Source organism: Gallus gallus, chromosome 2 (assembly GCF_016699485.2).
Source record: "Gallus gallus isolate bGalGal1 chromosome 2, bGalGal1.mat.broiler.GRCg7b, whole genome shotgun sequence".
In the NCBI taxonomy this organism is placed as follows: Eukaryota; Metazoa; Chordata; class Aves; order Galliformes; family Phasianidae; genus Gallus; species Gallus gallus.
In genome coordinates, this window is record NC_052533.1 from 47,507,433 (window position 1) to 47,535,363 (window position 27,931).

Below are 27,931 nucleotides of genomic sequence, written 5' to 3' on the forward strand. Positions count from 1 at the left end.
TTTGCTGGCTCATAACCACTAGTTAAACTAATAATTCAAGTCTCAGTGGAGTCAACTGCATTCTTCTAACATATTTACGCTGAGTATCAGAAATCGAATTGCAGGGAGGTCTTGCACGTGATACTTTAAAAACCATGCTTTGGCATCCCTGAAAATGTTTCTTTTTTCCTACTGCTGTGCCCTTTGCTATGCATCTCTTGACTCCACCTCGTCTCCAGGTAGAGATGTTTCACTGTGTCATTCAACATTTCACTGTGAGTTGACATTACCCATTCACAGGTATCTGACATACCTTAATGTGATGACTGCACAAAATGGAAAACATTGTTACTGGCAAACTCATTTATAGACATTTCTAAGTGAACAAAAGAAAAGAAGAATGGGTGCAAAAATCCCTATAAAACAGACAAATATCAACACTGGCTTTTGAATACTCGTATCAAAGAGGGGAAGGTTCTGTTAGGAAAAACATGAAGTGGAGAGGACAAGGGGGGTTTGCAGAGGGAAAAAATGTCCTCAGCCAAAGTAGCAGCTCAGAAGCTCACTTTTTGAACTGTTCTTCTCTGTATTTCACTCCTTACTGTACTTCTCCCTGGTGCTGTGGTTAAATGTTCTGGGCAGGCATTTATTTATAGCATTTCTCAACTAGTAAATAGATAAGCAAATTCAGTCTTATTTCAAGTAGTCAAAAATGTTCATTATTCTGAGAAACTGGAACTTTCTATAGCTCACTGCCATCAAGGCCAGTGCTCTCCATACCCTTATTTCAACCCTAGAAACAGACCAGACAGAGACAGTAGTAGGTGTTTGGACAAAATGTTAAGAAGTTTCTGTTGAAGAACTGGTGATTACCAGTCCTGAAAATTTGCAAAAACTTACTCAAAAACCTCACAGATCAAACTAAACCTAATTTACATGGCAAGATCCTTGTTTATGGTGAACCTTGTTTATGAAATAGAGGGTCACGTGCTGAGGAATATTAACCTGCTAATCAGATGAAATGGCACAAGCAAAATAAGGGCTTTCAAAAATCGCTGCAGTTCTTGGCATGGCTTAGAAGAACTAAATCTTCTCAGAGGCCTCTGACGTACTCCTTTGAAATGTGTTGGAAAGATGTAATTGAAAATAGTCCTGGCTGAAACTGCGATTCCACCTTAAGAAGGCAACAATAAGGCAAATTCCTGGGTTCTGGCCTCTCTGACAACAACTTCTAAGAATGCAGTTTCAGCCCAGAAGTTTTCTTTGACCTGCATTTCCGCAAAGCCAAGAATGCAACTGCACACTTAACCAAAAATCTGAGAGGGAGAGGCCTTTCCTTTTGTGGTACATTCCAATGAAACGTTTCCTTTCGCCTCAACCTCCTTCACAGAACATGTGTAATGAAGGTGGGAAACATCTCTATATCTGTCTCTCTAAGCAAGCCAACTGGTGTACACTCAAATGCTCTTCTGCAGCTGCTTGCTGAGTGCCATCCATCACAACTCCACACACAGACCTCGAGTTCATATTGAAGCCTGTATATTAGAGCAGTTCTGTTTCTTCCACCTTTCAGAATTTGGCAGTATTAAGATTTACCAGTACTACCAACATACCACATGTTGTGCAGAAACAAATTAAATAAATTGCAAAACCGCCAGGAATGTAAACACTCACCTAAGCATTTGGGGCAACATTGTCCTGCAGGAATGTGACTGAGGTGCTGGGGACACGAGAGAATGGGGCAGACTTCTTGGATGCACTGGGTCCTGCCACCCTGAAGGAAAATAGGCTCATTTAGGAAAAAGCAAAATGTCAAGTAGACATGTCAAGTAGACACACCCACACAGACTGTTAACGAGGCTTGAAAAGTCTTAGCTGAAGCAGTTTTTGCCAAAAGAAACTTCTTCTTGCATCACACACACGTGGAATGTGTACAACTGTCCTTTAGCACTTCCTGCATCACTTTCAGTGACCTTGGATTACTTGTATTTTTTCATTCTCTCAAGAAATGAACGCAACGGTTGAAAAAATAATGTCTTTCTATCTATTTCTTGGTTTGGATGTGAAAAAAGAAAAAAAAAAAAAAAAAACCAAAGAGAATAAAATCACCATCCATGAACCTTTCCGGACGCTCAACAAAGTTACTGAACAATTTTTATTTGTCCCCCCCTGTGTCACACCTTTATGGGCTTGTCTGGAATGGGGATTAAGTAATGAAGCAAGATGAGAGCAGGTGTTCTTTCACCATGTCCCTGATCTCAGAAGCCAAATAAGTCAAAATAATTTAAGCAAGTACATTTTTGTTAGCCATTCAATCCAACTATGCAAACCCAGAAGGCCTGTTTTCTTCAAAGGACTGAAAATGAAGAGGGTATATGAAATTTTCAGAATTAATGTGGCAAAAAAATGAAAATAAATAAATAACCTGCACTAGATATATCTTCATGAGCCAATAGGTATCAGGGAAAAGAGAGACAAAAAGAGTAGCAAAGACAAAAGCACAGTATATCTCTATAAGATTAACTGCAGTTAGTCAGAAGAGATCTTCGTTGTCAGTCTGCTGTGTTCGGTAAATACTTCACCACGCTTGGAGAATACCGCATTTAACTCAGGACTCTCTATCAAAATGTGCTTCAAATGCTCTTAAGAGAGATCCAGGTTATTACACTTCAAAAATCAGCTCACACTTGCCTCAGCAAGAGAAGACGGTCTTTTTCATCTAGCTACCCTGCCTCATTTATCACTCAGAGCCGCACTTATCCTAACAATAACCTTTGTGTTCCTGGATACTGAGATGGAAAGCTTATGAACAGTCTCCTCCCACGCACATGCTGGATGCGTCTTGAGGCTCCCTAGGGAAAGATGGAAAAACCTGTTCATTTTGAAGAGCTCTGTGCCTGAAATGATATGCCATTCCACTCCTAATGGCTTCAGTGAATCATGTAAAAGCTTTTACATACGGGTAAATCCACAAATGCACTATTACACAGAAAACAACATGCTGACTGTACCCCCACTTTATAATAAGTTTTCAGGCACTGGAGTCTACCTGTCCCAGGGGACTACCAAAGCATCCTGAATGCACATGGCTAAGGACTGCTCATAATTCATTCACTGCTGCATGCAGAAACACAGAGGTTATTGTAGACTGAAATGACTGCTCTAAATTAAGGGTCAGACCAGAAACTTGACAAAATGAAATGAATTCTTCACTGAAGTTATGATGCTCTGGGAATAGCTCTGTGAGAAGAGACACAGGTGCAGGATGAGAGAATAAATATCAAAGAAGGTCTCTCCTGTCACTCTGCTCAGGGAAAAAGGCTAAGAGAAGACAAAGTTCAGACTCTGGTGATAACTCAATGAATTGCAAAGGAGAGCAAAGAGGCCTCAGTCAACCCGGTGCCAGGATCAGGAATACAACCACAGAAGATAAAGCAATGCTCCAGAACATGGTGATCACAGATCTCCTCTAAAAACTTTGCTTCTGTATTTGACAGTCACATATCCCATGCCTCTACAGAAATGTCCTAGTCTTGCTTCTCCGACAGATGGAATCAAAGCTCAGCCTTGCAAAATACTGAGGCATTGCCTTGCAGTCTTTTGCATAGACTTTTTAAAAAATATATATGAAATGTCCTGGATAACTAGTGAGTAAAAAGTATGAACTATTTTGTCATTTCTGTCTTTTGTTTATAGCTCCCTTTTATGCCAGCAGTGATAACTGAACCAGTGCCTCCTCTGCACAGAACTTTTGTCTAAGTCCAGTTTCATGTCTCTTCTTACTCCACTGTTACACTCAATTCCACTTGTAATGCTGCTAGAATTTTAACAGTAAAACAACTTTCTAGCTCATTGCTGCCTCAGGTATGCTCTTCTGAGTTCAAAAATCATCACAGGGTATGTATTTGAAAAGAGCCAAATAAGTAAGAATAACCCTACTTGCCCTAAGAGCTCTTTGAACACTATAAAGAAATGTCAACATTTACACAATGTTTCCATCAGCTTCTTTTTCTTAAATTTTTCTTAAAAGTATTTAGCTTTAGTAATCTACATTCAATATTCACAAACTAAAAAATTCAGACTGCTAGTTCACAAAGCAGGATTACCTAACACTGCCAGTTCATTATAGAGCATGAAATAGAATGGTACAGAAAAAACAGTATAACAAAAGTTCGTTAAAAATGCAAGGGAAAAAATAAATCCTGAGAGCAAAAAGTTTGGCTCCAGAAAACATAAAACAGGATAAGAATTGCACAGTTAACACCTTGCCTCCTTCACCTCCCAACTACATCCACAGCTTTTAGCTCGCATTTCCCTGTTAAGTGTAGCATCTCCCAGGCAGCCAGAATGTTCCAGGTCTGAAGCAACACTTTCCTGTAAAATCAAACCTGAATTGGAAGCCAGTGCGGACCAATAAAGTACAAGTGACATCTGCTTCCTGTGAGAAATACTGTTGAAGAGCTAGGCAAATAAATTCTTGAGTGATAGTTACATGAAGCCTTAATCAGGATGCTGCCGCAGTCCACAGTCCTCTGGAGGTAATGGATTTCATAAGAAATCTGAGGTCTACAGTGCAGAGGTTCACCTTCCAAGGTGGAAGCAAACAATAACTCTATAATCCCTGCTGCCATCTCGTACCTGCAAAACAAAGCAAGAGGACCCCTGGAATTGGCTCGGAGGGCAATATGGGCCATCATGTCTCAGCAGCTTTCTCACAGACATGGGAATGAGGCAAAGATGGACCAGCACTTTCTAACTCTCCCATAAAGTGCCCCTCTTTGAAAATGAGAACTGCCTTAATCTTTCCTAAAAAAAATCATGGAGCTATTCAGCAGTCCGTCCATCCGCTTCTGACCCTGACTTTGACTGTGATACTTTGCTGTTCAGCAGGGACACAAGAAACTCAGCGGAGACAAGATGCACACAGCCAGGCTGTGTCAGACTTTGGTGGGGACATGTGATGACAGAGAGGGTGTAGTTTTGGGACAGGCTACACACACACGCCTAGTGTATGGTGTGTATGTAGCCTGTGTGCTAGGACTGATGGAGGGAAACATGCCTGCAGAAAAAGACTGTCTGCCCAAAAACTTGTGAAGGCTGAAGAGCTGATGCCATTAATCTCCAAAAGCCTCGGTCTTCCTGTACAGTGAGCGCAAGAAAAGTGACCATCACATTGAACAATGCCCACAGACATCCAGTTTAATTTTTAAGTAGTCCTGAGTGGAGCCAGGAGTTGGCCTCAACTACCTTTGTGAACCCTTCTGAACTGGGTTATTCTGTACTGTTAGCAGAGCTGCCCCTGTCATAATCAGATTCTGAAAGCAATTTTGATATTGATAAGTTTGAATATTTTCATATTTCATGAAAATATCAGAAATACAGAGGCTTTCTCATTACAGAGGTTGTGAGAACTATCAGTTTGTTTGTCACTCATAATAGGCATTAAATAATATAAACCATAAAATTACGAATTATAAAATAAAAATAATAATATTAAATATTAACTTTAGTTAGCATTTAGTTTTCAAGAGCCATGTTTCTTGTGAGTGTATAATTTTCCCTTTCACTCTCAGGCTTTATCTCTGTGTAATAATGAAGCTGTAAACCATCTAAAAATGATTCCTCCCTAGTTTTGCCCTGTGTTGACCTTGTTCTTGAAAGACTCTGCAAATTCTCCAGCAGAAGTAAAATTTCCATCAATTTTTCAGAAGACCATGTCTGTGTCCTGGGACTAGATTCAGCCCAAATTGGATTATAAGTTATTCTTCGCTTTCCTTTTAGAAGAGTGAATGGTTTCACTTGCCAAATGAGTCTATCCTTATCAAATAAAAATAAGGAATTTATAAAGAAATAGCAAGATTACATTTCTCTAAACTCCAGGACACATATTTCAGATATTTAGAGCAAAGTGTGATGTCTTAACAAGGGTTGCCATAAGAACTGAGACAGATATTCAAGATTGTCTGCAGCTTTGAATGACAGCCACCAGCATGAAAAATACGTTTGAAAGTTCAGCAGGACCACCAACCACTGAGCAAGTCTGCCCATGCTATTGGGAAGAAAAGCCAAATAAATACATAGTTGGACGACTGTTTGCTTTTAACTATTCTAGCATTTTGTTTGTGACTATAGCCACCACGAACAGCCACAATAATAAAATTATTATTTTTGTGACAATCAGGGCATTAAAGCAATTAATAGAAATCTGCTGATAAAGGAAGAGGTGTATCATTTGAGATTCAGATAATGAGTATTACTATTTTAGAGAAGAAAAAAAAAAAAAGAGTTGAAGACATACCAGTACTCCTATTTCATTATGCTATAACTGTTAAGGTGTATGACACCTCCTGTATGAACTGGATAATATACTGGCTTGTATACAATTCTTGGTCACCAGGAGATATATCTGATGTATTAATTATTGTGTGACAGTAAAGACCTCCTTCTACCATCCAAAAGTGCACTAAATACATAAAACTAGTCAGCAACATGTATTATGCAAACATCTTCAAAAGGCCCCTTGAATCACACACTTGTAAACTGATGCCTTGGGTTTACAGTCAGGTCTACACTATTGATTTGTCTTGGAGGTAGCCTTCACGCACAGAAGTGAGAGGATATCATAATTGGGGTGTAGCTTTTATTTGGAAATAAAATAGGTGTTATCTCCCAAATCAAATGACAGTCCTCTTCTTATAAGAACTCTGGTGTGGCAGACAGCCTCTGGGAATACCGTCATCCATACAAAGAATTTGGGGGTCCCTGCAAAAGCCACACCATGCACAGTGACAACTCCCTGGAATAGTCACTGGAGGGGAAGTGAACAAAGCAGCAAAACAGTTCTCAGCACAAAAGCAAACGGCATTTCAATCAGCACAACAAACAGGCAGACAGACAAGCCAGAGCTTCCCACATCCCTGCAGCTTGATATGTTGTCTAGACAAGGATTTTAAAAATGTCTCTTTAGAAAATGTTGGATAAAATTCAGAATAAGGAGATCTTGAACTTTAGTTCAGCACAAAAGGTATTTAAAGTGCCTTGTGTGCACTTCATTTTTATACTCTGGATCCAGATGTTAAAACCCTGTTTTCTGTGGTATTGCTGCTATAGGTAGGCTTTAGAAGAAGGTTCCAGTGACAGCTTAAAGTGTGTCCTAAGAACTGGCACATGCAGCAAGTGCTCTTCTTCATTTTATTGTCAGATCATGCAAATGAGTATGGATATAAAATATTGTCTTAAACGTCTTAAACATTAGCTAAAATCCATAAAGATTAGAAATGGCAAACTGAAAGATTCCTGCGAATAAACTGCTGGAGTAACTTCTTGACAAAGTAAACGCACAATTCTTAAACTACTGTTTCTCTGTTTTCTTTAAATCTGATGCAATGACATTCCTTGTCTTAGTCAAGAGAAGCCTAGAGAATTCCATTGATCTGTATCACCTCTCCCTTTATGTGCAGCCTTATGATACAAGTAATTAGATGCACTTCTTGTATAATCCAGCTGCATTAATTCTACATTTAATTAGTTGTCTTTAACTAATACAAATTCACATACCCAAGCATCTAGAGAATTGCAAGTGATGTTGCAAAGCATCACATAGTTGCAACATCTTGTCCTAAAACCAGCAACTCAAAGGCCTTCCTCTTCTGGAAATTAATCGGTATGTGGTTGTATCCAGCTGCTGATGAATTATCTAAATTATTCATTATTTAGTAGTTCAGGGCAGGATGAAGCCACTGAAATAGTCATGCTTTCAATCAACTGAATAGCTTGTGTACAAAGTGACTCATGTAAGTGCCAAGTCAACCCAGTCTTGCCATCTACTTGACAGCACATTTCCTGGGGTTGCTTAGATGGAAAAAAAATATATCTATCTCTTTTTCAGAGGAAGTGGTATGCTGTGTTTGTTTGCAAATGCATATTTGGAATATCACAGCATCCTCTTGCAGGGTGAAATATGCAATTCTGCGGTATGGTTCTCCACTTCGAAATCAGGCGGTCAGGTTGCAAAACACAATTTGACTCTCCTGCATGAGGAGGTGGAGGACCAAGGTACCTACTGCCTTGGGTAAAAAGGAACATTCTGGAGAAGGAAATCAAGCTTTGCACAGTAGCTGTCTTGTAGTATACACAGCCAGAGACAGTGCTCCTAAAATTTCACAGTTCTTGGAGCCACTGAGGGGCTCCTCAGGGAGGGTCAGGCAGAGCCCTGCTCTCAGCTGGGGGCTCAGCACAACCAGCACGTGGTCATATTTCTCTGGTCTAATAGCGCTGTGCAGAAGTGTTGCTCGGATTATGTTGCATCTGGCTTCACAGTCCAGCTGAAATCAAATCACTCACTGACCCAACAGAATAGCTGCAGAGTCTAGCAGCTGAACAGCCAGCAGCCCTCTCCCCTCCAGGGTTTACAATTTGAGGGCTTTTGGCTCTGTTTAAAGTAATGTTGTAAATAGCCCCTCTTCACTTGGAAGCCATGAAAGGTTTAATCACAGTGTGTTCTCCTTTCAGGCTGATTTCCTAAAGAAAGAAGGTTTATGCAGGCACAAACCAAGCACACCTGTAGCTTGTGAATCCCCAGTCAGCTCCAACCACAAATGACCAAGGGATTCCACTGAAAATGGTACAGATATAAAATAACAAAAATCACAGAGATATTAAAATCTCAAGGACATCAAGTTTCTACATGTTTTGTTAAAAACAGATGGCTGCAGAGAGTACAGAAACCTAGTTTCCAGAAGGGACACAAGAAAGCAGCCTCAGTGTTAGGCAGCAGCTGGCTGTCTGCAGTGTCTCCCAGACCCAACGCCTGTTGCTTGGTGCTCAAGTCATGGAGGAGCTGGAGGAGAGCTCAGATTATTGCCATTGGGGCAGACAAAGGAGCAAGGGCTATAGAGGCAGCCCATCTGTGGAGTCAGACCTTAATTACTTCAGCTCCTGGGACAACATCTCTAGTTTTAGGATAGCAGGGGCGATGAGACAAGAGGCAGGTCTGTATCCGATACCTATAGCACCATTCCCATGAGGTGTGGCATTTTTTTCCTGACTTTCCTCTTTTTTCCACAGTACCTGCACAGATTCATGATACCTGTGTTCCAGACTGGCCTGCAATTGAGTGATGGATTCTTCCAGCTGGAGCCCATATACTTGTTCTGCTTTGGGATCTGTTTTTTATTTATCATTCTCCTCAGCGGTTCAACAGTCTTCTTCCAGGGGTAGATCTGTTTCTCTCCACAGATCTCTCCTGAAAGCTGAAATAATGTGTTCCACAAACGATTCTGTATTTCATTAGGTACTCTTTAATGTCTCTAAAGTTACATGCAGAAGCCAGAGCTTTCAACTCTGTAATATAAATGTCTATTCCTTCTTCTGCTAGTTGATAGTGAGCTAAAACAATAACTCTCTCTCTCTCTCTACATCTCAGAGATGTCTGGATTCACAGCACACCTCAAGGACTCTTGTGGGCTGTTTAGTTATCCTGAACGTTATTTCCAACAACAGTTAAAACTTACTTCTCAGAACTTTTTTCCCAGTGAGAGAGTATCTCAAAAGCTATCATCCTTTTCTCAACTCTTCCCATAATACCAGTGCTACATACCAGGTCAGTCTTTGTTTCCAGCAAGGAGAAGTTTGGCCAGCGTCTGAAATCAAGCTTTTATCTAGTCCAAATCCTTTCATACCACCTCTATTACATCCTGTCGTTTCATGTACTAATCAAACTCTCTTCCTGTGCTGCAGATCTCACTGAACTGATAGCTGTTGCTGCACCTTATATATCTCATGCTGAATAGTAGCATCAAGTCTTCAGACCTGTGAAATTGAAACTTTCTCTTCATTAAGAGAGTGACTTAAAATACATGCCATAACTATGGGTACCGCTTCACACACCCTCCCAGCACATCCTGGTGTTTTCTGTGAACCATACTTCCTTCCATAGGCAGTGCTTTGCCCTCTAGATTCCCTCCAGCTGCTGCCCAGGACACACTCAAATAGTACAAAGTCACCTTTCCAAATGCTGCTAGAGAAAATGGAGCTAGGGATGTCACTCCACACATCACACCCTAGAGCAGCATGCCTTTTTATAGTGCAGGAAGTTAGATGAACACACATGGTGCAAGAGGTAGATTTCAAGGTGGTACATAGGAAAGGACTGTACCAAAGACCATAAAAAAAAAGTGGGAAACTTCCCACTAGTTGTCAGTCTGCTTCAGAGGACAATGCTTAGAGCACAAGACCTGAAGTCGAACAGGACATTGCTGAAAAATGAGGCAAGACAACGACTTTGGTGGGACTGGCCAGGGAGCAGCCCCACACTGCAGGAAGGGGCAGAGAGCAGCAGCTTTGTGGGGACGTAGAAGGGAAGCAAAGACATTGGCAAGGAAATGATTCTGGCATGCCACTGCAGGAGAGAGTTCAGCTATTCGTGATTAATTCAGCTGTTACACCAGAGGTCTCCCGTGAATACAGAACCTTTGCTGTGAGCCATGTGATTATTTATTTCTCTTCTGAAAATTACTGTTTCTATGAAAAAAACGCAATAAAACATGTTATTCTGGAAACCGTCTCTGGACAGAAAAACTATTAAAAGCCACTAACAAGAATCTTCAGCTTATTCACCTCCCATCCCAGATAACAAGAAAGTTAGGGTTCAATTGAAGGGACTTTCCTAGCTTCAGTTATTTGAAGCAGAGCAGTAGCTTTTAAATGAGGTCCTGGCTTCTAGCAGCCATGACTTTTCCCCTTAATCAGCTGGAGGCTGCTTTGCTTTCACTGGCACTAAGAACACATGAATCACAGTTCAGTGGGTATACAGTTGTGTATATACACCATCACTGTATTTGCATGTTGTTTCAGAGTCCAGTCCTGATGCTTGCAAAATGATATCCACTGACACAATGCATTTAAATAAATAACACTTCCTTTTCCTAAGATGAATTTGCACAAAAGTTTTCATTTGTCCGTGTGTGTACACGGAGTAAGTTTTGTGATGTTGCCCTACAAGCTTTCCTTGCTATTTCCTAAAGGAAAAGGTGCCTCTATAAGCCCCACACTTTGGCAGCTATCACTGCTGCCTTCACCCCCAATCCCAGTTCCCACATTTCAGCACAGCACTGGCCCCGACTCTGAGAACAGTTTTTCCTTCAGCACAATCTGTTTGCAGAGATATGCAGTTATTAAATCCCTGTAGCGTCCCAGGCGTCTTTCTTGCACACACAGAATATTAGTATCATTGTGGTCCTGAGAAAGGTGACAACTCTGACTCTCACTTCATCATCATTCTTTTAAATACTTGGTCACTAGAAGAAACTCTACAGATGTATCCATTCAACTTTGCCTTACAACATTAGTTTTAAATAAGTCACCCTCAGTTATCTGCAGAACTAAATTGCAAGACAAGAATGAATTAAACTGCAAAATGCCCAAGTTTTGACATCTGACATTTTGACAGAAAAATAAAGGCTTTATTTTTAGCAGTGTGGATAATTTCTCATAGACAATTGAAGTTCCTTTCATTGCATGATTTGAAGCTTCATTTTTGGAGGTGTAAATGTCTAAATAAGGTCATGAATAAAACCAACTAAGGTTGTTCTTGGAAGAGGAAAAGAGGGCACAATTTAGAAGATGGTGCCTGCACACCTAACTTTGGAAATGTTGTTACTAAGTCAAAAACTGCCAGAATAATTCACACCAAGTCACTGTTCCATGCAGAGAGAACAAATCTACATCAGTGATCCAGGACAATGAGATACTGGAGAGGCTGACTTAGAATCACAGAATCATGGAATCATAGAATCACCAAAATTGGAAAAGACCCACAGGATCACCCAATCCAACCATCCACCTATCACCAATAGTTCTCATTAAACCATGTCCCTCAACACAACATCCAAACGTTCCTTGAATCCTTCACTTGATCCTTCACTGGCTGTTTCTACAATTTATGGATGCCATAGCCTGAGGGGTTGATGATAAAACACACTGATATCTGTAGGACATCTGTGGTAAAATAAATGATCCTGTTGTACGTAGGTCACTCCAAAAGTAATGCCTCTTATCTATTTCCATGAAAACTACAGATACAAAACAGATATAAACTACAGATATAAAACAGACACAAAAAGCACAATAGCACCATTTGATCACACAAATTCTCAACTACAAAACACTATTTTTCAACATAGTCATCACCATTAGCTATACATTTTGACCAGCAATGAACAAGAGCCTGCATGCCATGCTTGTCAAAATCTGAAACAAGGATGACACACAGTTTCATAGCTGCTATGATGGCATTGTTATTAGGAAAAAGTTGCCCATACAGTCCATCTTTCATTGACCCAAACAGAGGGAAGTTAGAAGGCATCAAATTCAAACTGTGCAGTGAGTGTGGTAGGACAGTCCAGTCAAGAGTGGCAATGTGCTCCACTGTTTTTAAACTGGTGTGGGGCCTGGCATTGTCTTCTTCTCTGGCCTGACTCTGGAAGTTTGAGCCTTCAGCTTAGTTGGTGTTGTGATATAGAAGTCAGAGATGATCGTTTATCTGGGTTCCAGGAAATCCAGAAAGAGCACTCCTGTCCTATCCCACAAGACAGTGCACTTTACTTTAACTGCTGAGTCTTGAATTTTTTCTTCAGTGGGAAACTCACATGTCATCATGGACTGTTGTTTTGACACATCTTGTCAGGAAACTTACATTCAGCCTTGTATTGGTTCAGTAGATCCTGACAAACTTGCATAGAGTATTTTTTTCTGATCCTGAGTGAACATTCATGGGACCCACCTGGAGCAAACTTTGCAATATTCTAATGCTGGAGCCATCATTTCCAATGCATTGAAGCCAATATTCAGCTCTGTACTCAGATCCCTGGTTGTAATCCACTGATTCATGAGGATGAGCTGATCAAGATGCACTTCATTTCATGGTGTGAAATGGCTTGTCTTTCACATCGCTGTTGTCATAATTGAAACACACCACTCACCACCTCACTGTGCTCACATCCACTGTTTAGTCTCTATAAACATTCAACAGGTGTTCATGAATGTCGATGGGTACAATTTTTTCTGCATGCTGGAATTCAGTGACACCCCTTTGCTTCATATACACTTCTATGTCAGATGTCATTTTGTCAGACTGCCCCTCTGCTGTCATCTATCACAAGGCATCAAAATTTAATGGAATATTGGTGGGAAGATTCAACTTCTACTCCCACACCATCGGCATCTGCCTCTGGGCTCATAGGCCAAGATAATAAAATAAAATAGGAGACATTATTTTCAGAGTAGGCCTAATAGTAATAGTAAATACACTACTTCTGGCATTTTACAAGACCTTTATATATGCATGCACACTCCTTAAATGTGCTTTACGTGTACTGCTGAGGTAAACACTGGAAATATAGGATTACATATGCACTGCTTCCTTAATGCAAATATAGGATTACCTATGCACTGCTTTCTTAATGCATCCATCAAAGGTTTTTATTAACAGGAGATTCTGTTCGTTTCAAGCACTTAGCAAAGAGAGTTAAAAATACACTCTAAGTGTTACAGAGACTTCAGCAGGAGAAATTGTTAAACCACAGCCCAGTCAAAGGATTGCTTGGAAATAAGATTTTAAGAAAACTGTGCCGCCTTTATGAAACCAATAGGTTATGAAACCATGAAACAGTAACAGGAATAGCTGTAGTCTGCCTGAGGTGGTGTGGAAGTAAGTCTGCCATAGGTCAGTGGGACTCATGCATGGAAGCATTTCCATTATCACTGCTCACAATTCCACTACTTTGTACTAAACTAGAGATGCCCTTCCCCAGAGAAATGGCTTGGCTTTACACCAGTGTACAGTACAGGCTCTAGCCTGTGATCAAGAGAAAATCACACATTTTGGTATTAAACACAAGCCTTAGAAAGGGCTGCTGAGGAATCTGCAGGTCTCCAGGAAAAGCCTTGGGAAGCACTTTGATTAGGACTCATTTACCAGTCACAATTCTTCTACCACTTTCTCCCTTATTCACGGATAATGATTTACAGAAGCATCAGTAGCAAATCCTGACACTTTACAGTCCTAGTTAGCAAGACTGGTAGAGGAATCACAATTCTTCCCTCCTTCCTAGCTTACAAACCATCTGCACACACACAGGGAGAGGGTGGATGCCACCCTGAGAAGTCCTCTTTCTTCTTTACATGGATGCATGGACTATGTCATAAACTCAGGTCTCCTCTGTCTTCCAACTTTTTCCCAACAAAGTTCATATTCAGATACCACTGTTAATTTATGGGTGGGATCCTGTTGCTAATTGCTGACTTCTCATTGGCTGCAATGCATCTGTAAAACGCTGATGTCCAGATTTATAAAGAACATATGTCTCTTGGGGACATAGAACCCACACAAATAAACATTTAACCATTTAGTCACCAAGCACTCTAAAGTTGATTCTAGTTTGGCCAGGCCAGTTCTTGCCTGAAGGTCTGCAGCTGTTCTTGCTCCAGATCAACACAAGTATGACAAGCCAAGCAGCTTGGCACTTACCTATGAGCTAAGCTCACATGACATTCATAGACTGAATAGTCTCATATCTAACTACTTCACAAGGCCATGTGGAGTACGTTTAGAACACAGCACAGTAACCTTGGGACTTCTTACAGAGGAAGGTCTTATTAAGTCTAAGAATGGGGGTAATATCCCAGGCAATTGCAAATGTGAATTACAGCACATACTTGTATTTCACATACTGTCCCCTCATCAAAAGCCATTGGCTAACAGAGTTAATAAGAAAGCAAATAAAATTTGGTTTGGGTTGCAAGTGTATGTCTGTCCTCACTACTGGTAAGTCTCCTTTGTACTTGTCTGATGATATAAAATGGTCTTAAAATCATTTAAAGTAGCTCATTATAGATTCCATAGGAAACACACTCATACATTTTTATGCATAGGACTTGCTGAACTACAGCAAAGGAGTTAATTAGTGAACTAAGACAGTTCAAAAATTGTGAATTATTTCTATGGCAATCCTTATTCCACCAGCAGAGAACTCTGACAATTTACTTGCCCAAACATTCTTGCCTTTTTTTCCCTGCTCTTCATTTTTTTAACATACTCCTGAACCCACATCCTTCTCCTCAGCAAATTTTCAGCATTTGCAGTATTCTCAGTATTCATACACTTTCAGTTACTAACTTTCATTCTACTCATTCTGGCCTTTCAGGAATGGTTTTTGATAATGTGAGAAAGTGTCACTGGAAATTATTTTAAAGCAGAGAACAGCTACACACTCCAACTTAATATTTTAAGTTAACACTAATGGAAGCTATACCTTTCAAAATGATACAATGATTTTAACTATTTAAAAAACAGACCCATCATATAAAACAGCTGCCATGTTTATTTAGATAAGTGCTCCTCTGCTCTTATAAGTGGAGGCTGATGACAGATGTGTTTTTACGGCAAAAATATTAACTCTAGAAATGTCAGCATCTGCTTCTTTTCAGCCCAGCCTTACAGATTCACACATCATTTTTCATCCACAAGAAGAGTTTCTTTTTTCTTACAAAGAATCTTACAAAGAATCAAAATTACTAATCCCAAGGCCTGACAGTTTTATTAGCATAGTCACTGGTGCTACACGTGTTAGGTCTGATTAGACACACAGAGCTGCTGGTTTCCATGGCCTTATGGGATGAGGAAGGCTTTCACTTCCCCTCCAGGAACTTTCCAACTGACTACTCCACCTCTGCAAATTGGTATTTGCTCAAGAGATGCCATACAAAAGAACTGTATGTAGCTGTTACTGGAGAAAGAGAGAGGAAAAAAATAAAACACAAAGCAAAATTCTCTACAAAATTCAAGAAAAATCCCAGCCTTCTAGATCACACAGTTAGCATGCTATTCTTCCTTTCCATATATTTTGTATGGCAACTGTTGTGTTTTCATCATCTACACCGTAACATTAGTATATGAAGTAGATGAAGCTGTGTGACTTACTCACTACACCCAGAGAAGACCTCCTAGGATTTACTCCATATGACAGAGGGGCACTCTGGATTCAGATTGCATATCAAAGAAATGCAAGTCAAATTAATCTGTTCAAGGACAGTTGTGGACAACCAGGCCGTGAAACCTCTGTGCAGCTTAATAGAAGGTTGCAGCCATTAGTAGTTCAAGATAAATCATCCATCAATTAGAGCAAAAGACCAATTAGAGCAAATTAGATTGTAAGAATGGACCACACTAGTTAAGAAACTGAAAAGTTTCTTGAACTTTTTCAGAAACTGAAAACTCACTGAAAAGACAAACAAAAATCACATACCCATCACTAGCCCATGCTTCTTGAGACTTTTTGAATATCCAAGACATTCCCAACATAATAAAGGATTTTCCAGTGGAGACCATGAGGTCTACTCAACAGTATATAAAATGCCCAGGTCAAATAACAGATGCTGTCCTACCCAGAATAGTAGCTGTTCTCCGTAGCCAGCTATCAGAATACTCTCCACTTATTACCCCAGACATTTCAGTGATGATAAGACCAGTATGGATGCACAGAAAGCTGCTGACAAATCCCCTTTCCCATTTTGAGCAGGTTAGAGATGAGACATCATCTATGGCTTGCATGCCGGCCTCTCTGGCCCAACAGCATGGTACCATGCCTGAGGTAATATGTCCCAGAAAGGGCAGACCATGGGCTGAGAACTTGAAACTGCATGCATCTGCTAGAGGCGCAAGTACCAAGCACTGCCGCTAAATGACACAACAAAATCTTCCAGTTTTCCTCTTAGTGAGGGAGTGCAGATCTTCTGCTGTAAGAATAATTTATGTACTTATATAGATATGAACTTTGTGATGTGAGATTTATGCATATACAAGAAAGTCAAAAGACAACATTCCTGCCTGAGCAGATTTATTATTTAAGTAGACAACACCGAGACAAAGCTAGGGGAATGAATAGGAAGCAGCTTGACAAAGCTGCACATACGACTGTCCTGTAAGCGTTCTGATTTCTTTATTTGCTCACATACTTTCTTCAAGTTATCTTGCCCTTGCTCTTTGGCAAAAACATATTTTTACAGATGGGTCTAAAAATAGCAAGGGATGATAGAAACAGAGGACTGAAAAAGGCAAGAGTTGCCAAGTGAGCCTGCATGAGTTCTCTGCAATTCCGTCTCCAAGTTAAACTGATATTAGGACAGCCATTGCTAAGGACTTTGTATTTTTCTTTTTTCTGGTGGTGACAAGCACTTCTGTTATTGACTGTGCTTAATATTCCTGAGCTCTTAATTTTCAGAATCAACCAAATATTAATTTTTTAAAAAGTTATTTTAACTGACAGCAAGCTGGTATTTTTTAAATAGTATCACAGAGTCTGATTGGCAACTCCGCTTCCTTTGTAGTTCAAAGACTCTACAGGGACTTTATTTTCAAAATAATTTTGTGTTTTCATTAGGAGAAAATGCTTTTTCTCTCATGAATATTCAGATTGCAGAAGATAAGCTTGAATTTTTTGCAAGTGTTAGCATAACTCTGCCACATCCTGGTTAGGATTCGCAAAAGATTATATTTTGAGAAGATTAGATTAAAAAGTTATTCTTCGTCTGGGGACTTCCACTTCTCCCAGTGCCTCTAAATCATGCAGTAAGGTTGTCCAGATTGTAATCTGCAAGTGCAAACTGTCTTCCCCTACACTAATGAGGTTTTTTTTGCAAAGCAGAAAACAATCCAAATCTACTCAAAAGTGTACTGTGCTTTTCAAGGAAGGAAGGTCTTCCAGAGATTTTCAGTGGTGGAGGGCAGCCATCACCTTCCAAGTGCCAGGTGCTTTCCAGGTGACATTAGAAAGAAAAGTAACCTAGGAGAGGCAGAGTAGGTCCCAGAGCTTGGCACAGGCATAACAAGGTTTCTTCCTTAGGCAAAAATGAAATAGAAGAAGCAAAATAAGAATGAAGAGCAATTCATCTGAGAGCATCCCTCAGAATGCTCCCTTCACGAATCATAGAATCATAGAATAGCTTAGATGATCTAGTTCCAACCCGCTGCCATGGGCCATGACATTGAAAGAGGTGCAAAAGGACTGTCTTTTAAAAGAAGTTACAGAAAAAAAATCCAGCATTCTTTCTGGGAACACTATGATTTGTGTGTGTGTTTGTGAGACTTTCAACCACAACTCTCTTCTGTTTTAAACAATCTGTATAAACCCAAATAAATGTAAAGAAAAAGGGATTATTTTTCAATTCCATCCTCCCCCCAGCTCTCCTCCCAAATGTGAAACACTTGCTTAGGAAAGGCTCTTCTTCAAAGCTAACTGAAATCTTCTCTGTATTATCCCCCCCCCCATCCATGGCCCTCTCAAACATTCTTAATTAATTTTACTGCTGGTTTCAAAGAGCTCTCCAAGTTGGCTCAAATCCCTTTTGGATCACATATCAGCATTAGCAACAGAAGATATATTACCACTTTCTCTTTCCCCTCCTTTTCCAAGAGGAAGCAAGGAAGGATGATCAGTCACGTTATCACTGTAGAGTATGAGCAACTACTGTATCTGAAGCAGACTCTGGACTCCTCGTTTGTAAATTTTTATACAAACTCCTAACATGATAATGCTACATTTGGTGGGTTGTTTGTTTGTTTGCATGGGTTTCTTTCCCTGTAAGTTCAGCGTTTTGTGTTGTGTGTTTTTTTCTTTCTTTTTCTTCTATAGGAAATTCTAAAAGAATCGGTGTATTCTGTAATGATCTCATTCTGTCATGAATTACTTTTTTCTTTTATTTCTTCCTTCCAGGTTTACTGTAAATCTCAGAAAATAACTCAGATTTTTCAAAAGCACCAGAACTCTTACATAGCTACAATGGACTCTGTGTAAGCAAGGCCTCAGACAGGATATTTCATAAAGCAGGGATTTATCAAGAAGAGTCCAGGAGCTTTCCAGAGCAGTCAATTAAGGCATTATGGCCAAATTCACACACAACAGAGGGAAATGCCATTCTAACACAGGCAATTTGAACAGCAAAATAGCAGGTGCTTATACCAAGGCTAAATTCGATGCAAGTGATTTTAATGGATTCTTTTCCAGAAGTAATAATCCACTTTGTTTCTAAAGGAGTGAAAGAGAATGGAAATAGAAAAAAAACCTGTACAGATGTCAGACACTCAGTGAGGGATTCTAATGTTGTAGTGCAAATTCTTTACAGATTGCACCATACATTTTGTCCCATTTGCAAAACCATGACAAGAAAGAGAGAAAAAGCACTTTTTCTCCCCAGAGTCAATTTTTTAAATTGCAAACAGGGCTTCAGAGTGCTATTCGAGTGAGATACAATGAAATGCTATTTGCAACTATTTGCAAATGCAGTAAACTAAAAAACTTTTTTTTTGCCTACAGTATATGTGGAAGATAAGTACTGAAGGCCTCCTCCAGCAAAAGTTAGAAGAAGTAAGTGCATCATAAAATCAACAGTTGACATATTCTTAAATAAATGTTTCACTTGTGAAATGTCAAAGGAAAAAACACAGTTCTTTCCTTTTCTTGTTCCCACCAGTAATACTAAAAGAAATCTGTAACTTCCACTTCTCTATGTTTCTAATCAACCAAGTTAAAGACAGTTCCTATATGGAGTGATTCAACAAGCAGAAGTGAAGTAAATGGAGTGAAAAGGCCGGGAAACAGCAGTAAACTCTTCCCTAGAAAATGTTTATTTGAACTTAAAAGTTAAAAATGTAAAGAGTTGAACTGAGACATGCTGTTGGGAATTTGGCTGTTGCTGAACAACCAGCCTCTGTGGCACTTCCTTGTTAGGAATCTTCAATATGAGCAAAAATTCTTCTCTGATTCATCCTTGCTGCCTTTCCCTTAGTTGAGAATTTTTAACAAATCCTTTAAATAAGTTCCTTAGACCCTCTTGTAAAGTCAAATGCCCTCGCTATTGTACACCTGGAATAAATGTTGCCCCTTATACATAGCCCCAAGAGTGTGGCTCAGAGAAATACAGATGCATCATAAAGCTCCCAGGAGTCACTTCCCCTGGTAAAGACTTATTTGTGGGTATGATCATTTAAGCACAAACACAGAACTATACTAGCGTCCAGTGGAAATTAATCGAACAACACGATTTCCAGCACAACTACATGTCATGAGTCTCTTATTTTTGTTGTCTCAGACTTTTCTCTTTTCCTTCCCATCTTCAGAGATTTGTGTTTTTCACAGAAACACTTAAATTGACTTTTAAATCTCATGTTGCAGATCCAGTCCCCCTCTCCTGGGTTGCCTTTCCCTCCTTGGTGACACTAAAGGTGCTATGAAGCTGTTTGTTCAGCAATGAGCCTGAGTGACTACCAGTAACAGCAATTCATGCAGCAATATCTCTGCTGGGTTCTCCCCCGGGTTCCCAGGAATCTTTAATGCAGCCTCGGCATCAGGAGGGCTGGGAACAGGGCAACATGCAGCTCTGCAAGTCAATCCTTCAGCCAAATCCTCCCACCTCCATGCCACCCTGCACCTTTGTTTTCTCTTGCTCAGCTCTCTGTTTCCTGGGAGCTGAATTAGGCAAGAGCATTAAACAGTTCCATGGAGGTAGCTGAAATCTGTAGGTTTAATTAGGAAACTGCTTGCAAGTACACAGGAGATTTCTTCTAGGCACCTCCAAACATCTACAGCAATGAAGTAGAGCCTAGCAATCTTCTGGCTGATCTTTTGCAGTAAGCTGCTATCCATTTAACTCCAAGGGTAACTGAGATAGAAGAGGCTTATGAACAAGATGTCCTTGCAAACAAAACTAATTGCAGAGAGGTTTGCAAACAAGGTGTCCTTGCTCACAAACTTGTACAGAAGTTTGCAAATTCCTCTCCACTTGGTGTCTGTAAACTCTCACCACATAAGGCTTCAGTTACAAAGGTTGATCGACAACTTGAACTTACAAACTTTGGGCTTACTGCACAGGCTTAATAGGCTAATCAATATTAGCATCTCTACCCTGGGCAGCACAAAGTTAGTTAATTATACATGCAATGTATGACACACAGGGGGGTCACATACTAGGGGGAACATGTATTAGGAAAATGGGGATGTCTGTAAACTCCAAGTACTTCAGCCGGTGAGGAAAGGAGGAGTGATAATACAGTCAGGAAGAAGGAGAAGAAAAAGAGGTAACTCAACTTTGATGAATTGAGAGACCCTACAGGGGAAATGCCCCCACTAGATTCTCCCTTTATTCAAATAAAGAAAGCTTAAAGTCTCTCCTCTGTCTCTTTTCGGGATAAGGATAGATGAGTAAGCCTATTTGAGCAAAATTTTCCCAACAGAAATCAAGTACAGGTAAGTTTGGATCATGCACCACAGAGAGAGGAAATTCTCGGCACTGATTCCCCATAACATAAAATAGAGCAAGAAAAAAAACAGCCTTCCCAAGGCCTGATTACTGACATGAGATCTGTGCTCAGCATTAGGCCAGTTTAAGGTTTCCAAACTAGGTTTGCTAATTCCATTCAGAAATGTATATTTACTTCATTCTTGACCAAAAGAAGGGAAGGGGTAGGTGTGAATACAGGCAGTATCTGTGATCTAAGACCACCAGCTAAAGGTTGCCTTCCAGATCTAATCACTGGTAACTGGAGGCTATCCCATACTATGAGTTTTGCCAAGGAAAAGGGCTGTATGAGCTTCAGGCAAAGGCAGACAGGTTATCTCCAGCCACCTATCTCAGCTGCTTGAGATTATACAGCTGCCTTTGCCTGAAGCCCATTTAGTGTGTGGTGTGTGCTTACTGGATCCCTTCCACTGGTGGAGCTCAGGAGACAGGAATGTATGCAAGATGGGAAAATCAAGCATCTGGAGATGGTAACATCGTAACCAGCACAGCTGTCAGCAAAGAGAACATCTGCCTATAGCTGAGGTCTCCATTCGCGAAGGAGAGAAAAATGCTCTCTCCCACAAGCTCGTTTGCTGACAACACAAGTGCTCACTCACTAACAACATGCCTTATGCATGGCTAAGCTTCTCTCCAGTGTCACTTAGCCCATTCAATGGTCTACGTTGCCATGGCTAGATTGACTTGGATACAAAAGTTAACTGGAGTATACTGAAACATCAGAAATATCTCATTTTTTTTTAATCATAAGTTTTAATGTAAATGAGCCGCAGTAAAACTAGTAGAGGAAATTGCACAGAGGAGAGAATATTGTCTATGAATTTTAGCATTACCTGTACTATGTATATGTTGGATAATAATGATGCAATTCCCTCAGAATACTTTCTTCCCCGAAGAACATGACACATGGTTCTTAAAACTTAATTTTTTTTCCATCTAGTAGTTACATAAGTTATCAAGCAGCTCTCCCATATGTAGGCCAAACCATCGCTTATTAACTGCCTGGGGCTCTTTCTAAAGCACCACAGAGGATTTGGCGAGCCTCTTAGATCTAAGTAACAGTGTCATGCACACCCTATATGCACTGACCCATTCATCATGCCAAAGAAAATGCTACTACAGTAGAAGGACATTTGTTAAAACACGGGGAATTCCAGATTTAGTAAATCCAGAACCCAAAAGCAAATCTTAGTCTCAGGTCTATCCCACCCAGGAATGCAAACCGTGTTACAGCGTTTCTACAGTGAGAGCATCGTCAGGCTGCTTACCACCCAGAGTTCAACAGGAATCTTTCTGGACTGGAAATATCCTGATCTCATGCCTCCCAGGCACTGCTGGCTTCACCCAGCATGAAATCACTGCTAATGCTGCCTGTGTCTCACAGTAGTTTATTTCACTCCAAAATACAATCAAATCTTATTCTATTCCGACTTGCACATTCCTACTGGTGATTTCTTTAGGCTGTCTCCTGTTTGCATGACATCAATGAGACGCTGTCTTGCTCTTATTAGCCAACAACTTCTCAAAGAACTGTTTTAAGAGAGGGAATTCCTGCCTAAGAGCATAAGAAGCCATTTCTCCATCTGGCTGCTTCACATTTTTCTTTTATCAAATTCTGTTCAGCTTCCTAAGCAAATGCCTTTTGGACTGCTCACCTTTTTGCCCATTCTGCCTCCCCTCCAGGTCAGTACTCCATACCTCACAGCACCTCTCAGTTTCCCTTCCACTACTGCAAATTACACAGAAATGATGTGCTTTCCACCGACAGAGAAAGATAAACACATTCATGCTCTGCTTTTTCCATGCTTTCTTAAATACATCTCTGCTATTGCTCCTGACAGTCTGTATTGCAGAAGGAGCAGCAGGGGAAAAAAAATGTAACCATTCTTTTACTGAATTCCTCTGTATAATGGTTCATTCTTCTAATACGTTTCCTGTGTTTTGAGAATTCTCCATGTTTTAGAGTAAGGTAAATAAATCCTGTAACTCACATGAGTGTTCTATTTTTGACAGTTCTCAAGGATATCAGATTAATGGACAATGTTCAGCATCACAAAAATACTGTGCAAGAAAAGGGAAAAGCCATGTTCCCTGGGAAAATGCATAGAGATTAAGTGTTTCAGCATGAAATGTATTTCGCTGCACTCCTTCTGGCTCTTTGCCTACCTTCATGTGGGGAGAAAGAATAAGGTGTGAAGCCAGATCAAGCTTCCTCTTCTTCTCCAACAGGACAAGCCACAACCAAGGAAAGAACACTGCCAATAAGCCCTGTGTGCAGATGCTTTTCAGGAAAGCAGGACAGGCAGTCCCAGAGGAAGGTGAGCTCATACTGAAGTTTGGTTGGCCATTTGCCCATTTTCTCCAGAAAAGGTGTTACCAGTCCAGGGATATAGTGTAGTTGAAGTCATAAGGATTTTTCCCTACTTCCTAAAATTCTTCTTCATTAAGGCCATCACTGAAGTAACATAAAAACATCTATCTTGTTTTCAACAGTTACGAACGTTATGTTTTACTGCCCACAGTTAAAACATAAGAAAATTCAGATACAGCTTCTAATTCTGTTCCTCTTGCAATCAGTGTACTTACTAGAATATTTCCTTCAACATAAGGCACTGCTCTGCTTGCAGGATGTAACTTCACAGAAACTGTCGTTTTTTTGGTCCAGCTTTCATTTGTGGCTATTCACCACAAGCTCAACATCTGTATGTCACATTCCCTCCTCACACTTAGTACTTTACAAAACTTACCATATGCGAGAGCTTTCTCAGTTACTGTTGGTCACTGGAAGATATTTCTTCATCTCCAGTTTTTGGAACAGCATCTCTGTAAGTGACCCAAGAAGCTTCTACAGATACAAAAAGTGCCATGTTTGGCTACCATGCAGCAGCACGCTGAAAGAGTTATGACCTTTCAGAACCAGCTCTATCAGCAAGATTAAACAAAGGTTAGAAAGGCTAGTCCACTAAAAAAACAAAAAAAACCAAAAAAAAACAGACTTGCAGTAGAGTAAAGATACAAAGAAGATCATCCAAGTGCATGGTTAAGCTTTTCCTAAATAGAAATTTATCTCCTTCAGCTGCCCCAACATCTCCAGCACTTTCCACTTCTCTTAAATTAAGCTAGTCTATCTCCATGCCCTGAAGACAGACCCTATAGCTCTGTTATCTTCTCCATTCCTAAGTCCATGAAATGTTCTACTAGCTATACAGCTATGCTTAGTGTCAAACTAATTGATTTTCCTGTAATTTTCACTTTAAATACATCTGTGTTTTATCTATTGTCTTATTTTAATATATTCTCTTTCTTTTACCCTGAGCCAATAAAAATGCATTTTCATTATCAACTGAAAAATGAAGTACTGACGATGCAGGCAGCTAGAGTTTCACAGAGTCACTCTTGAAAAGCTGAAGTACATTCTGAGATTCTTTGTCGAGTACATTCTGGGATTCTTTGTCAAGTAAATAGTGATGCATTTGAAAATATCCAAGGTATCTGCTGGAACAGGCCTAGAAAGCTGATGGAATTCTTAGAAGTAGGAAAATATCTTATAAAAGTTATACATAAAAGTGCAGACCTTGAATTGGGGCAGCCTTTCATGTTGTGAGGCATGCTTCATACAAACTACACACCAAGACATTTTGGGTGACTCTGTTTTCCATCTTAGTTATCTTAATAAGCAACTGAAGCTCCTCTAGATGGCCCACCATATATCCAACCAAGCTCCTACAATCTGAGCATAGATGTCCTGCCAAAGGCATCCATGCTCAAAAAAAAACAAAGCTGGGAATTAAAATGGGCAGTTTAAAGAGCTGTAACTAAACAACTGAAGTGAGTGCTTAATGAAACTAAGGAATAGGTATATGAGTGATCATAATATTACAGTCAAATAATCAGAACAACAGAATAATTCAGATTGGAATGGACCATGGGAGGTCTCTACTCTGACCCCTTGCTCAAAGCTCAGACCAAGGTACTCAGGGCTGTATCCAGACAAGTCTGCAAAGGATGAAGCCTGCACAGCCTCCTTGATACCTGCTCCCATGCAGAATTGTTCTCAGGGAGAAAGGTTTTTCCCTACATCCAGTCCAAACCTCTAGTGTTTCAAGTTATGTGTGTTGATAGCACTGCTACAAAGAGCCTGGCCCTGTCAGAAAACTTCCTAGAGATGCTGAGGAACTGCCACCAGGCCCTTCCTGAAGCCATCTCTTCTCCTGGGTGAACCCTCTCTACCCCTCAACCTCAGCTGATAGAGCAGGAGTTCCAGTCCTGGCCACCTTGGGGGACTCCCCTGATGTCGCTCCAGTTTGCTGGTATCATAGAATGGCTTGTGTTGGAAGGGACCTCAAAGATCAACTAGTTTCAACCCCCTGCCATGAGCAGGGTTTCCAGCCAATAGATCAGAACACCAAACAAACCTTGTCTTGAATGTCTCCAGGGATGCAGCATCCAAAACATGACACAATATCTTTCACATATTGGAGGGCCAAAACTAGATGCAGCACGCACATGTGGTCTAATGAGCAATGAGAGAGAGACTCCCTTCCCTGGACCTACAGGCCATACTTGGACCCCTACAGGCTGGATGCTGTAGGCCTCCAATGCTCCCAGGTCACGCTGGCTGGAGGCTCCCACTCAACTCCCTACCTATCACCCCCATTCCTTTTCCTTTAGACAAAAGGTAAACAGAACGTGAATGGAAATTACTGAGGCACAGATTCCTTCTCCTTCTAAGTTGTCTTAATACTTTGCACAGTCTCTTAAGTATTTAACTGAGGAGGTAAAACCTGATAATAAAATTAAAAGAGCAAGGAGGCTGATTTTCTGTGGTTCTGCTGCTCCTTAGATCTAAAAGAGGAAAGCCCAATGGCTCTACCACCGGAGAGCCTATTTTCTGTTTACAAGGATAGCTGCAAAAGGATCTGGTTCTTTACTCCTTTCCTTCTTCTTTTCTCAGCCTTGTAATAGAGTGCTACCATACTTAATATGCATTACAGCACATACTTGCTCCTCCCTGTTGGCTTCAGTGGAGACTTGAACGACGACCAGCTCACCCACATAGGAACATGGCTACCCACCGTACTTCCAAATTGAAGAGCTCTGCTCAGTACTCCTATTGCCCTGTGTGCAGGCGAGTTCCCTTCATTGTACGGGCATTCCTTGCAAGTCAAATAAGCAGAGAGAAGGTTATCCAAGCATGGACTACACTGCAGCTGAGAGGCTGCACCTTGTTTGCTATTCCAGGCTATGTTCAGCCATGTTAGCTGCTACAGCTTCTTGGAAGTTTGCTGTACTTGCAGAAATATTTCAGAACTCTGAATATTGTCATCTAACAATTAGTGATTTCATTTGTCTTCATTTTGAAAACAAATAACAACCTGAACTTGCATCTGACTGGAATCCAATTCAATACAGCCTTTTTTAGCTCCCCAGCAGAGTGCAACTGTTCAGATTTCCCTCCTTTGTATTCCCCTTTCCTTTTAATTAGGCTGAACCCCAAATGTCATATATTAGTGCTTGCCATTCCAGTATTCCAATTTGTTATCAATTAATACATCTAAAACTTTATTTCAAAAACCAGAATGTCACCAGAAGTAAAATACAAGAATTTTCCCCTGCTGACCTCTGAGTTTCATTACCAGAGAAATGATTATGGGAAGAGGTAAAAGCAAAGAATAGCATAACTATTTAAAGGCATTACTCAAACATCTATGTACAAATGCATACACGGTAACATCATCAGCTAGGAAGCTAGCTCAAACACAAAAAAAAATCAAGTACTTTCATGTTCCAAGGAATTATTTTAAAATGAGATTTTCACTGTATGCAGAAATGGAGTTGATGAAATCTCTGAATATGGTTCTTATTAAAGATTTGTTATCAAGATTAATTGTCCAGTTAGTAATAATGGGCCATTTTTCTACTTAGCGGTTTATAAACCTGGGGACAGTGAAGCTTCTCATAGTACTTCACAGTGCCTGTATGCTTGTGTAATGAACTGACTACATGTTGGGTAACTAACTGCTCCTTTTGTATTGCCCAGAATTACACTTCCCTTTCTGCAGCCACATTTTCTACTGGAAAGAGGAAAGAAAATATTCTTAAGCCAGCCTTGATTGTAGTCAAGAATAAAAACCCCCATTCTCTGACACCATAGGTTTGCAACATGTGGACTTCGTTTTGGATTTTAGACAGGCTGCTCTGAAAGTAATGCCTCATATTTTATTATGTCAGCCCACGTCAGAGGCGGATGTTGGTGGTATGGAAGTAAAGGTTGAACCTTCCTACTGATATTCTATTACATTTTGTTGTCATGTGACAGATGGCAGCAGAGGGGCAGTCTGACCAAATGGTGTCTGACGTGGAAGTGCATATGAGGCAAAGGGGCATCACTGAATTCCTGCATGTGGAAAAAATTGTACCCACTGACATTCATGACTGCTTGCTGAATGTTTATGGAGATCAAACAGCAGATGTGAGGTGGTAGTGGGTGGTGTGTTTCAGCACTGACAATAGCAATGTGAAAGACAAGCCACGTTCCTCCAGACAGCCATGCACAGCTGTCATGCCAGAAAATGAAGAACATCTCAATCAGCTCATCCAT

The 27,931-nt window shown here is 40.4% G+C and overlaps 1 protein-coding gene across 2 annotated transcripts in view; it reads right to left on the reverse strand.

Moving 5' to 3' along the window:
• Positions 1–27,931, reverse strand: part of BMPER (BMP binding endothelial regulator) — a 147,444-nt gene that overhangs the window by 71,282 nt on the left and 48,231 nt on the right. For both annotated transcript variants that reach the window (XM_015281550.4, NM_001007080.2), the window contains exon 7: positions 1,654–1,753. In XM_015281550.4, the coding sequence (XP_015137036.1) occupies positions 1,654–1,753 (100 nt within the window). The remainder of the gene's footprint in view (positions 1–1,653; positions 1,754–27,931) is intronic.